The sequence below is a fragment of the Lentinus tigrinus genome, assembly GCF_003813185.1.
Source record: "Lentinus tigrinus ALCF2SS1-7 unplaced genomic scaffold L226scaffold_42, whole genome shotgun sequence".
Classification (NCBI taxonomy): domain Eukaryota; kingdom Fungi; phylum Basidiomycota; class Agaricomycetes; order Polyporales; family Polyporaceae; genus Lentinus; species Lentinus tigrinus.
This window is the reverse complement of record NW_027137951.1, coordinates 219278-231880: the sequence shown is the minus strand read 5'-3', so window position 1 is coordinate 231880 and position 12603 is coordinate 219278. Positions and strand designations below refer to the sequence as shown.

Here is a 12603-nt window from a genome sequence, read left to right as displayed (position 1 = left end):
AACTTCAAGTTGTCCGAGAGGAGCTCTGCGACGGTGGCGATGTTGAATCAGCATCGGACCATTAGTGGGGCTATTTGGGTGCGTCAGCCAGTGTTTAAGGAGCTCCTTTGATTCCGTACCCCTTCCACGTCGACGGTCATAGCACTTAGTGTTGACGCGGATATCCGAGTCTGTGTTTGTTCAAATTGTATATGATGTTTGAGAGCCCATAGGCAGAGATAAACCTCGGTACGCTCCATGAGCGAGAAAGTACTCACCTCAGGTCTAGGTATCGGCAGTGAAGCAATTGACTATTTGCAAACTTGCGCGGACGATCGGATGACGGGTGTCGCTGGTGCGATTTCCACATAGACAATCACTCCCCCGACTGTTAGAAACATATACCTTGTTGTCGACTTGAACTGTGTAAGGTAGCATACGATAGTGCATATCCGTCATCGTAGACGTGAAGAAAGGTATCAATGGCGCCAAAAGTAGCCGCACGCGTCCGGCGCTTTCCTAGTACAAGTTGCGGTCGACTTGCTTCCACTGTCCCTGCGACTCTGACAGTGACAATCGTCGTACTCCGAAGTGCCGATCATTTAAAGGCATAATGTATGCAAGTGCAAGCAAAGTCAAGCGCTTGTCCCGCAAGGTAGAGTATCTCCTGTTGTTGGCTCAGGTTGATCAGGGTGATAGTACGAGCTCGAGCCTTATCCCGACCTGTCTCACTGTAGTGCAACAATTGCTTCGTGGACGGGAACCAGAAGAAGCTGTTTGCGTGCTCTGGCTGCAGGGTAAGCTTAACCCATCACATTCACGTTGCAGCGAACGTACGCCTCTAACCGCATCAACACAGTCTCAGCAGTACTGCTCGAAGGAGTGTCAAAAGGCCGACTGGAAGGTCTGTCGACCGGGGGCAGCGGACGATGTTGCCTGACGGTCTAATCTAAACCTTGCCGCTGCTCACCTAGAAACACAAGCCGATGTGCCAGAACAACATGATGGTAGAATCCGCGCTGAAGGCGCACGAAGGCACTCTAGAGGGGATGATGGACCGGCTCACGCTCGTTGACGGCGTATCCGTGTACGAGCTCGACAAGCGGCTCGAGAAATGGGTGCAATGGCACAAACAGAACCTCCTCGTCGCGACAATCAAGGCCCTGCGGCTGTCCGAGGACGCGTCGCGCGCCCGCACGCACATACTCTGCATCAAGCTCGAGCCGCGTGGGCAGGCGGAGCACCAGGGCGCCCCGGGCAAGTACTTCCGCGTCGAAGATGCGGAGGTTGTTGAGGTCGAGGAGTGCATGCGTAGGGACCGGCCATGGCCCGAGTCGATCGCGCAGGTGCGCCAGATGGACGAGGATTCGGGGCGGAATGGGAGGGGATACGTTGCTGCTGCGATGATTGAGTGCCCACCGTTGTACGTGCAGACGGTTCCGTTTGGATCGATCACAGAGCGCTCGGGGAGGCTGTTGGTGCTTGATGGTATGTGGAAGGAGGACTTGGTGAGGAACGTTGAGGAGGGGCAAAGAGTCAAGCTCTTCCAGGGGCCTTCGCACGGAGGGAACTATTGAGAGCATTGATTCAGCAATATGATAGCCAGAATTGTCTCACTTGGTGGGAGAGATCCACCCTTGCCTCGATAATCCATGTCCACGGACGAGCTCGAGCTAGTACTACAAAGCCCCACCATGATCCTCCCCTCTTAGCAGTCTAATGTAAACGTCGATGTATTACAGCTATGGGCAATATCTACTACTATTCCTCACTACTCATGAGGCTGATGCAGAAGGTCATAGAGGTCGAGGACGGCATGCGTAGGGGCAGCCTGTGACCCATGTCGATCATGCAGCCGCGCCACACGGGCCAGGCTACGAGATTAAACGGAATGGAATGGACGTTGCGGCGGCGATGGTCGAGTGCTCGCCACTTGCGGTACAGACGGTGGCATTTGGGTCCATGACCGAGCGGGCGCTGAGGCGCATGCCATGGTAGGTGAAAGCAGTTCTTCATGCAAACTTTATAGGTCTATCGAGGAAAGGCCGACTCGTCATGGGAGGTGCGACGAGGCGATGATGGTGCTAGGTCTTCTATAATGACCGCGTCCGAATGCATGACGGATATCTGACTTGTATCATACACGTCCACTTGGTGCTGCATGAAAGCGCTTGACTCAGTCAGAGAGGAAGTCGATCTCTTCCTCGACCAGTGTGTCCAGGAACTTGAAGAACGACGCTGCCGGGAAGCCGACGACGTTCTGGTAGTCGCCATCCACCTTGCTTATCAGCATGCCCCCGAGGCCCTGAGAACGAACTGACGTCAGAGATTGGTGGATTTCTATCCAGACGACACGAATACCTGAACGGCGAACCCGCCCGCGCGATCAATGCCCTCTCCGCTGTCAACGTAGGCTCGCAACAAAGACTCTTCGTTGTCCGCAAAGTACACCTTCGTCCGCTCTTCTATAGACCTGTGAATGAATCAGCCGCGTAAATCAGCGACCTATCTGGGAATAGCACGCACTTGATCTTGTATCCAGGAGCTTCGAGAACCGGAAAGACTGGTTGACGAGAGTGGGGTCAGTGAGAGACACGGGGCCCGCGGCGTGAGATCCAAGACGCACCGACAGAAACCCCGGTGACGACTTCGCAGATTCCACCGTTGAGGTCGAGCAGCATGCGCATGTTGTCGTCCTTGTCCGTCGGCTTCTCGAGGATATCTTGGGGCCCTAATGGTTCGTCTGCGAACCGCATGCTTGACAGCCCCTCCGGCGGATGTGTCAGGACGACGGTATCAGCTGCACGACAGAGGGCGATCAGTACCTGGAACACATATAACTCCTCTCCTGTACGAACGTACCTGCAATGACCAGGTCAGGAGCATCGTCGGGTTGCTCGGTCTGCACACCATCAAGTTAAGTTAGTTGAACCTCATGTTTCTATCTTTTGAGCAACCTACCACCAGGCGTTCGTATACTTCGACAGCCTTCTGAGACGCCGTCGCCACAGGGTATTCATGCGGGTCCGAGAATGCACTAAACGGAAGCGTCTCCTCGAACGTCGAGGGAACAATCTCTGGCTCGAGTCCCTACGTGACGCGATCCCCGATCGAGGCCTCCTATCAGCGAATCACTCGCGGAGGGAGGAAGAGCCAAGACTCAAGACTCACAAATGTCTTGAGGATTTCCTTCCTCCGAGGGCTGTTCGAGGCCAAGACGACGCGTTTGCCCACGAGCTTCTCAAGCGCGGGGATCTTGAGCGCGTGCGGGAGGACGCAGTTGTGGTCAGTCAGCTGCACTTTCTTCGAGCTGAAGAAGCTCATCATGGTGTATTTGGCTGCTGGAACCTTGGTTAGTGATTGAGCTCGACGAGTAATCTGGGGGTTAGTACGAACTTTGGAATATGAATATGAATTGCGGTGTCGTCGTTGAGGCTCGAACCATGCGCCACAATAGAAGACACCCCAGCGCTTATCCGTGGTTACATCACGTTAGACGCCTTAGAAAGGAGGCACAAGTGAACTCGAAATTGTGCAGCCCTCCTCCATCATGAAGCTCTGCGGCACTCTACAGTTCAAGCTTGTTCTGGGTCTGGCAGGAATGTAAAGCACGCTATTGCACCGCACGCAGTTGTGCCGCAGTCCTGGAGGGCAACGACGCTTCCTCCGCTAGTGGGACATCCATACGGCCTAGTACCCGACCCCTACCCCTAGCAATCTTCCTATCACAAACGTGCATGATTGCGGTTTGTTCGAATCCAATCTTCACGCTTCCATAGTTGCATCGCGCCTCGTGTGGACCAGGGGCTCAACCAGTGCGCTCAGGTGCGTCACGATGACGAACTTCGCCGAATTCCTCTGCTTCACGGGTACGCTCGAGCCTGAGCTTGAGGCAGAACCCCTTCACAAGCATGGATACCACACCCCATAAATAGCGGAAGTGAGCACATCTGGTACTAGGACCGACACAAAAATGATAGGGCCAAGCTTCCCGATGGCCAACTTGAAACGGCTTCCAAAATGGGCGCGGGCGGCGGAAGTATCACCTTCTGTGGATTGGGTTCGATGGATATTGGACACGATCAGACATCCTCCCGCCTCGCTGCGAGCTAAAGGGCACCTTCGGGTCAGGGGCTTGTCTCACCTGAGCACGGACCCGCGCTCGTATACATATAGTTCCAAGACGACGGTAGCATCTCGACGGGGCCCCAGCACCTCTCCCACCCGGACTCTTCAGTACTAGTCCCTTTCGCCCCAGATTCGCGCTTGCAAGCCATTCCGTTCTCACCAGCCCAGCGCACCCTTCCATTCAGGTATGTCCTCCCGACCCCTTGGCATGGCGAACGTCCTCGCTGACAGCGCCACCCTCAGACTCTGTCAACCCACTTTCCTTAGCATCTCTTCCCGTGTTTTTGCTATACCATGTCTGCGTCGAGCAAGCCCCAGTCGCCCGCCACCGAGCGCCCCACGCTGCGCAAGAGGCTCTCCCGCAAATTCAGCAGTCTCTCCCTGAAGCGCTCCTCCTCACGCAAGGACGAGCCCGTTCCCCCTGTTCCCGCACCTCCCGTCCCGCTCGACCGCAAGGTCACTTCCTCCTCGTTATCGTCGTCGTCGACGGTCAGCGACACCATCGTGGACAGCCCCTCGTCGACGCCTAGAGCTCCGATCGCTCCGGACACCGCGAGGGCGATCATCTCGTACGCGTACCCGCTGTGGCGGGTGGACCCGGCGCTGGTTGGATGCTTCGTCGTGCTGTGATTGTGCGTTGGGGGCGTGATTGAGGGAGAGGAGGAAGGAGGCGGTGTATCTACTCGTGGAGGACTTGTCGGCGTCCGTTGTATCATATCTGGCAGTATTTTCCTTGGGCATACGTAGTTCGCATGTTTCTATTCTGTTGCGACCCTATCTTGACTTCTGAGACGTAGGCTGGACTCTCGATACCTCATCTAAGTCAGGAGGTCGTCAGATGCTGTGTGAACGTTCAACAAGGTAGGATATGTACCCGCAGGTAATTTGGGCTGCCATGCGCACTCAGCACTAAGCCGAAACCCCAGTCACTCGAAACTATTCAGAAGACCTGCTATCATTAATAGAACAACACAGCTAGAACCTATGACCATGGCGGCTGTCCTGCAGATCAATCAGACATATCCTCCCGGTGACAAGGGCAAGTGTAGACATACCATGTACGAACATCAGTTGCCATCTAGACTTGCTACGACTGATCCATCAGGTATAACCAAGAAACCTGCTGACATTGAACGTACACCGCCGGCAAAAAATACAGCCTTTACTCGTATATCTCAGAACGAAAAGGTCCCCAGGGATCACGACTCGAGCATCTCCTTCAGCTCCCCGTTCTCCACCATCTCCGTGACCACGTCCAGCCCGCCGACGAACTCGCCCTTGACGATCAGCTGCGGGAACGTCGGCCAGTTGTTCAGCACCTTCAATCCCGAGCGCACGCTCTCGTCCAGCAGGATGTCGAAGCTCCCGAACTGCACACCCTGGTCCCGCAGGAGCGCAACGATGCGCCGCGAGAACCCGCACCGCGGCGCGTCCGGGTTGCCCTTCATGAACAGCATCACGCGCTCCTTGCTCATGAGCGCATGCAGGCGCGCGTTGAGCTCCTCGTCGCTCTCCTGCGCTGTGCCATCCCCGGGTGCTGCCGGTGCGCGGTCGGTGTGTGATTGCGGAGAGATGGAGGAGGGTGAGCGCGTGTGTTCGGCGATGGCTTTGGTGAGGGCGGGCGCGTCCGCGCCGGATATCCGTCCGAGGAGGGTGTGACCCTACGCATGATTGTTAGGAAGTGAGGGATTATGTCGCTGGACGGGAGGAGACGTACCCGGAGGATGACGAATGTTGGTACGGCCTCAACCTCGAACGACTCTGCGATGTCCGCTTGTGTCTCTGCCTCCACCTATGGCCATGAGCGCAATATGGGGGTTAGAAACGAGGTGTGGTAAAGGTGCAGGAGACGTACCTGCAATACGAGCACCTGCGGGTACTTCTTCGCGAGCTCGAGCACGACCTCATTCATCTGCTTGCACGGCGCTGCCCATGGCGCCCAGAAGTTGATGAGCGAGATGCGCTGGAGGTCTTGTGAAAGGAGGCTCTGGAAGTGCTCCGGGGACTGCACGTCGTGGAAGTTCGTAGGCGCAGCGTCTGCCATTTCTTCGTTTGTTCGTTCCAGATGCGATGACTCGGGATTCGGGATTCGGGATTCAGCCAGTTAGTGTGGACTCCTCAGGCGCAGCAAGTCGCGAGTAGTATAGCCGGACTGTTGGTTCAGATAACAGAGTACAGGCGGAGAACGGAGCAGAGAGGCGAGCTTGGCGAGGAGGAGGAGAAAGATGAAGAAACAAGTCAGCGCGCTGGGATGACACAATCGCGCGGGGACGCCGTTATCTGATAAACACAACTGCCTGAGATTATGGCGCAATCGCCTGAGAGCTCAAAATTATCTTATCAGATACCAGGCGCGCGTCTATGGGAATAAACTCGGTTGAAACTTGGACGACAGCTTGGCTCGCGCCGACAAACCCCAGGAAGGTGAGAGCGGACATGTTCTCGGCTACCGGCGGAAATACAGGTCGAACGGAAAGCGGTATGTTGCCTTCCAGGCGATCGCGCAGATAGAACATTCACGAATAGATGCTACAGAGACTCAACTCGCTGTATCATTCAACTGCTTCATGCCGATCATCGTTCCTCTGAGAATCGCCGGCCCACGCTCTGCATGAGACATACACGGTGGTTAACCCTTTTTCGGATGGTTGTTCTGAAGAACAGAGTTGGCCGTGTAGCGCTGAACAGGCGATACATGCCCCTTCCAGTAAGCCTCCGGGTGGCGTCCGACACATTCGCAGTAGTACCATCGCGAAAGACACCGTGTATGGTCTGCTCACGGCACTTCTACGGAGACTCTATGCCAACCTGTGGCGTTAAAGACAATATCTCAGGGTTTGCCACGTATGGGTGCTTGAGACAGTGAGATGCAGTCCGCATCGAGTCCCGCCTAGCATCTTGCATCTGTCTCGTACTGCAGTATGCAACAGAGGTTCATACGGACTGTGCAGCATCTATTCTTGTTGTCTCTGAAGGTATACGTCTTGATGCTGCGGAAAGGTGATTTAGGGCACTGTTTGGATGGTTGACATGCGGGGGCGTAGGCAGGGTGCAGCACGCAGCACGCAGTGACACTTATGGTGGAATAAGTCTATGCTGCATGCCCCTCATCTCTCTGACTGACACCTAAACACACACCAAGGTAATAATTGAGCCACGAGGGTGCAAACAAGACTCTCTGAGGCAACATCGTCATACACATAATTGCTCACTCCAACTTGAAACGCAGCTTCGGCAAGCCAGTCATGCAATACCACTCGAGCCCATGTTCGACAATTGTACTTACTACCAGCGGCCTGGTCAGCCTGTTCAAAGGGATGTCTAACGAGTATCCTCATGAAACCCGTCCGCAAGGATTGGTCCGACTGGCTGCATAGGCGTGTTGTCTACCCAAGTGGCGTCCACCGTATACCAATAGACGAGTTTAGACAACGCTATGGGCCACGTTCATAAGACTTTGCCAGCCCGAGAGCGTGCCCGCCGATATCGAATGTGGCATCCCATGGCAGCGGCCGCGAATGGCCATGGACTGGTCGGGAGGAGGAAACAAAATTCGGGAGCCGCGCATTGGGCAGATCTTCGAATACTATCGTGTGTCTCGTTTATTCTACAGCTTATTCTCCTCTTGAACAGTGCGCACCGTGACAGTTTGTAACGGCTCGCCACTCTTGCGGGCAGAACCGCTCACCACATACCATGCCAACGAGCCAACCTCGGATAACAGGTAGTCTCGTGCCAGGGGTTGGTGAAGTGCCGGGTGCCTGCGATGACGTTAACCATACACCGTGAACAGCACTTGCGCTCCACGATATGTCCAACCCGCCGTAAGTTGCGGCCCTCGTTGCCACTCGCCATGTCATTGTCATCGGTCAGTTCGGCCGTGCGTTCTGTCGCGGGCCGCCGCCCGCGTTCACAAGAGCACCCCCGCATGGAGCGGCCTTTCTGATCCCACTCACATGCCCCGATGACGACCGTCACACACCCTGAGAACGAGCAGTTGCTACACACGCAGGAGGCGCGCATCTCAGGGCCCGGGAACACGGGAAATTACGCTCGGTGAGAACGGCGCATCGCGTGGGAGCGCACAAGGGGAACGTCCAAGATAGAGTGCTGGCTTATTATTATAATCGCGCCCCGGCACCGAGAGACTACGAGGGGGGGGGGGGAAACGAGGGAACGGTATGATGCAGATACAGTAGTGTGGCCATAGTACCCAGGCACTCGGTGGCAGCGCGAGAACGCCGAGTTCTGGAACGGCAGCCCGAGCGAGTGCTCGACAGCCACGATAGTCGCGGGAACCGTACTGCGTCGTGCAATCCCCAGTCCCATCCCACCCCGGGTCCCTGGGGCGCAATTCGAGCGCGATTCGGGCGGGCGGGCCCTGAGGCCTGAGGCCTGGGCGCTGGAGGGGGATTGCACGGACTGAATGGGGGGTTCTACGGATGGTTCTGCAGCCAATCCGACACCCTCTCGATGAGCTCCGCTTTCTTGCCGGAGACGGGCTCGCCTTTGCTCTTGAGGAAGTCCTGCGCATGACGTACGTATCAGCGAGCCGCTGCGGAATCAGATTGAGACGAGCGGAAGGGCCCTGGGGAGGGGGGAGCGGGTGCCTGCGTTGCCATAGGCAAGGCTCTCACGAGCGACCTCGACGTCGAGCGTCGCGGTCACCGCGGAGCTAGACCGACAGACTTGGCACTCGGCATCGCGGACGGATGGCGCACGATAATAATACAAGGTTGCGCCAGCGACGTCGCAGCCGCAAGTGTCACATGGGCGGATGAGATACGAACCTTGAGCTGGTCGACACGGAGCTGTGGAATTGTGCCAAGTCAGCAGGGGGTCCACACGTCGGAGAATAGTGCGGGCAGCGGGGAGCAGGAGCAGGAGCAGGAGGGGCGGGGATCCCGGCACCAATTGCAGAGACGGTGGGAGGGGCTTGGGAATGGGCGAAATTGGCGATAGTACATACCTTGTTAAGTGCGCCTGCTTCCCACTTGCTGCGAATCTCAGCCTCGTCGACACTCACGTCCTGTATAGCGCATATACCGCAATGCGGCAGTCAGCGTCCGGGTCTGCGGGCAGGCACGCAATGGTGCGGCGGTGGCGCATGGATACTGACCGCTTTCCGCTTTGTGCCTGCGACAGGCGCGGCGACGATGTTGGCCGTCTCGTCTTCATGGACGGCTTGCTTCCACGCCTTGATCAGCTGGCCCGCCCGCTGTGTAGACGGCCGGTGCGGACGACACAGAAAGGTTCCATCGTGTTGGAATTGAGCAGCGGGCGTACAGTTGTTCCTATTACGTGAATGCACGTTCGAACGGGGGAGACGAGGTCGGGTCCTGACCTTGTGGATCATGTCATATTTCGGTTCTGTAAGATCCTCGAAGGCCTCAGAGTCGAATTCCTCGCGGAACGCACTGGCTTCGAGTTGCGCATTGTGATACGCAAGAGCTGCAAGAGGTAACATGGGAACATTTGCCGTAATGGTGAGCGCGCAATGGAAGGGGGAGGTGACAAGGGGATATACGTCGGCAGCTCACCAGGGTTCGGATAGGAGTCGGGTGGATACGAGCCATTCTTGACAACGAGCTTGTCTATCCACTTGCGCGCAGCCTCCTTGAGTTCGTCCGACGCTGCGCAGCGCAAGGCAAGGGTTCCATACACGTCGCGGTAGGGCGACCGTGATCGAGCGTTCGTAGGCGAGATAGCGGGTCAGGAACGTCCGTGGATAGTTCGAGGACTCTGTGAGCCCGTGACTACCATGAGGAATGACAGGTCTTACCGCGGAAGCCCTTCTCGATTGGTGCGGACCGGATGTCATCGGCGAACGGGAGTGGAATTAGATGGAACCCCGGCGGCTCCCGCCAGCCGCTCTCGTCCACTTTCTCTTCCTGGCAGACGCGGGCGGTCAGTATGTCTGTCACATGAGTGCGGCGTGGCGAAAAGACCCGGGGGAGGGAGAAAATACGCCAAGTGGGGCTATATTGGCGATACAGGAGGGCGTGACGGCTCACCTGCGGGAGCACGGCGCAGAAAATGGGCGATGAGTTGCGGCGGGTGAGGGCGAGAACGATCGCAATCTTCTTCTTCTTGATCATCGTCCGAAGCAGGGCGGTGAAGGTGCGCTTGCTCCCAGAGTAAGTCTACCAGCGGCGTCCCGGACGCAAAAATTTTCAAGGCACGCGCAGAGTTAGCTGAGGGTGAAAAGAAAGCGCGAATGCAACCGAGACCGGGACGCGGCGGCGTAGCACGCACCATCTCATCCGGATAGATGAACACGGAATGCTTGATGTTGTCTTCGAACGCTAGCTCCTTCCGGCCTTTGAAGCCCAGCAGCTTAATCCCTAACCACGCGGTCAAACGTCAACTGAATGCCCGGACCATGTACGTCGACCAAGGTTCTTCGATCCAATACGTACCAGGCTCGAGTCCAAGGGTCCGGAACGAGCGAACCTCGTCTGGTGTGTAAAACACTCGACTGCCGAGCGGTACCGAGCGGGTTCCTGCACCCGCCTCCTTGTGCTCGTCCCCACCCTCCTCCTCAACCTCAGCCGATGGAGCACCGAGATCCATCCCGAAGAGAATTTGGGCTTTCTCAGCCTCCGTCTCCTGTTCCTGTGGTGCCGGAACCGAGGGTGAACATTGGCGCGCCGCGACGAGCTAACCCTTAACAGCTCACCTCGTCTACATACGCGGTCCGCGAACCGACCACTTCCATCCTATCGCCGAGGTCCGCAAAGTACCGGTACGCTCCTCTCTTCTGTTCAGTGATAAGACCATAGCTGGAGCAAAGCAAGGAGAAAAGCGGGGGGAAATCAGTGACGAGTTTCTGTGGAGTAGCGTCTGCAGCGCAAAGACAACTTGCCCTTTCACTCCGATCGTAAAATCAGGCGCAAGCGTGAACGGCACGCTGAAGAGCGCCCTTTTTGGCACCTCGTGGAAACGCATCTGCGAGAGCAGTTCGTCGATCTGGCCAATGGAGATGGACTCGGGCAGGATCTGGCCCTCCCCATCTTCACCAAGGCCATCCTCGTCCGCAAGATTCGTCGCGAGGAGGACGGACTGCACGTCGCCATCGCGTTTCAGTCAGCCGCCACGCACAACGCAAACAGAGACAACCAGCAGCGTAACCTACGGAGTAGAAGATTGAGGGGTCGAACGGCTTCTCCTCGGTGCTGATGAAGAACGGCTCGACAGTGACCCCAGCTTGCACGAGGTCCTGGAAACGGGATACGCGAAACGGGGTACGGAGGTTAGCGGGGAATCCCGTGAACCGCAGTGTTTCACATTCACATACGATTAGAGTGGTGCGCGCGGAGGCAATAAGGCGGCTGCTCGCTGCGCCGGGGTGCGGATTGTCCTCGTCCGTGATGAAGAAGATGCGCTTGGTCGCCGTCTTTGGGGCCCTGCAACAATCAACACACGCAGTCGGCAGTCACTAGTCAGGGACTGGTTCATGCCAATGACAACGAACCACGAGGGGCGTGTACGCACCCGTCGCGGATGACCCAGTTGCAGCTCGTGAACACGTCGCCGACCGGGACGCGCTTCTTGTCTGGCATGGGTGGGAACATCTCCGCGAGTTTCTCGGGGTTCTCTCGCGCCTCTGCAGCGGTCCGCGGTTAAACTCGTGGATTATACGACGGGATGTGGCGCACGGTACGTACCGTCCAGGAGCTGCATGAGCTCTACGACCTTGGGCGCATCGACAGTGGCTATGGGCTGGTAGACATACGTGCCCTTCTTCAGGTCCGCGCCTGCTTCGTCATTTTCGTTCCTCTTCGTCTGGAGAGACAAGCGCGTTGGTTCGTGTGATAGACGTAGGCGGTAGGGTGGTTTGAGCCCTGGGGCAGGCGGGTGGAGAATGTGGCGGGAACGCACCGTGTTAAACAGCATGATCCCAACGGCATCGTTCGGGCCTACAAGAACCTTTCTCTTCTGAACCTGCATAGCAGCCTCCAACGCGGTGAGCAGCTTGCACGTCTGCACGTCCTCGAAGCGCGGGTCTTCGTAGAGCTCGAGCATGGACGGCGAGCAGTCGATGCAAAACAGGATCACGTCTCGCTTGCCTTCGTACAGCTGCACATGAGGCCCGTGGTCAGTATCGTATATCATCATCTTCACGCGTTTCGAGGTGTTTCCGACGCGACGCACCGAGCTGTCCTGCAGTTCCTCCTCCTCATCGTCATCGAGCTTGTTCCAGTCATCGAAGGGCGCCATGGTTCTTTGCAATCACTCTTCGAGGCCTTCTGTCTTTCAAAGTTCTTAGACACGAATCTCGCACAACTTCGAAGACTCCGTCGTGGTGGTTGGGTGCAAAAGTGCAGAGTAGTCAGGCGAGACCGTGGCGCGGCTCCGCGTAGGCGCTGACCGCGTCGCGTCGTCCCACGTGACCAGCCCCTTTGTGGCACCAGCGCTTAGAGACTTCCAGTGCCACGGGCCTGCAATACCCAAGAACGCTGACGTATTTACACCATGTTAACGCGTACGTTCACC

The 12603-nt window shown here is 56.9% G+C and overlaps 5 protein-coding genes across 5 annotated transcripts; 2 read left to right on the top strand and 3 right to left on the bottom strand.

The window, feature by feature from the left end:
* Positions 1 to 543: 543 nt before the first annotated feature.
* L226DRAFT_493710 (uncharacterized protein) lies at positions 544 to 1749 on the top strand. Its single transcript, XM_067677457.1, has 4 exons — positions 544 to 634; positions 717 to 776; positions 839 to 883; positions 954 to 1749. The coding sequence occupies exons 1-4, from the start codon at positions 593 to 595 to the stop codon at positions 1554 to 1556; spliced, it is 750 nt and encodes a 249-aa protein (XP_067530535.1). The 5' UTR covers positions 544 to 592; the 3' UTR covers positions 1557 to 1749.
* A 394-nt stretch (positions 1750 to 2143) lies between these two features.
* L226DRAFT_539409 (Maf/Ham1) lies at positions 2144 to 3311 on the bottom strand. Its single transcript, XM_067681677.1, has 7 exons — positions 3151 to 3311; positions 2941 to 3069; positions 2842 to 2881; positions 2606 to 2779; positions 2506 to 2542; positions 2341 to 2452; positions 2144 to 2284 (listed from the first exon to the last, which is right to left on the bottom strand). The coding sequence occupies exons 1-7, from the start codon at positions 3304 to 3306 to the stop codon at positions 2156 to 2158; spliced, it is 777 nt and encodes a 258-aa protein (XP_067530534.1). The 5' UTR covers positions 3307 to 3311; the 3' UTR covers positions 2144 to 2155.
* Positions 3312 to 4279: 968 nt separating this feature from the next.
* On the top strand, positions 4280 to 4918 carry L226DRAFT_264021 (uncharacterized protein). The gene is made up of 2 exons (XM_067673399.1): positions 4280 to 4292; positions 4351 to 4918. The coding sequence occupies exon 2, from the start codon at positions 4402 to 4404 to the stop codon at positions 4735 to 4737; it is 336 nt and encodes a 111-aa protein (XP_067530533.1). The 5' UTR covers positions 4280 to 4292; positions 4351 to 4401; the 3' UTR covers positions 4738 to 4918.
* A 215-nt stretch (positions 4919 to 5133) lies between these two features.
* L226DRAFT_515236 (glutaredoxin) lies at positions 5134 to 6239 on the bottom strand. Its single transcript, XM_067678437.1, has 3 exons — positions 5963 to 6239; positions 5825 to 5899; positions 5134 to 5768 (listed from the first exon to the last, which is right to left on the bottom strand). The coding sequence occupies exons 1-3, from the start codon at positions 6149 to 6151 to the stop codon at positions 5307 to 5309; spliced, it is 726 nt and encodes a 241-aa protein (XP_067530532.1). The 5' UTR covers positions 6152 to 6239; the 3' UTR covers positions 5134 to 5306.
* A 2019-nt stretch (positions 6240 to 8258) lies between these two features.
* Positions 8259 to 12412, bottom strand: L226DRAFT_555012 (ku70-like protein). Its single transcript, XM_067683033.1, has 18 exons — positions 12262 to 12412; positions 11989 to 12186; positions 11775 to 11892; positions 11602 to 11713; positions 11405 to 11513; positions 11243 to 11326; positions 10973 to 11169; positions 10787 to 10889; positions 10527 to 10722; positions 10363 to 10451; positions 10122 to 10250; positions 9890 to 9998; positions 9648 to 9740; positions 9452 to 9558; positions 9227 to 9325; positions 9077 to 9136; positions 8898 to 8918; positions 8259 to 8633 (listed from the first exon to the last, which is right to left on the bottom strand). Exons 1-18 carry the CDS (start codon positions 12325 to 12327, stop codon positions 8544 to 8546), a joined length of 1980 nt encoding a protein of 659 aa, XP_067530531.1. The 5' UTR covers positions 12328 to 12412; the 3' UTR covers positions 8259 to 8543.
* Between the last annotated feature and the right edge of the window lie 191 nt (positions 12413 to 12603).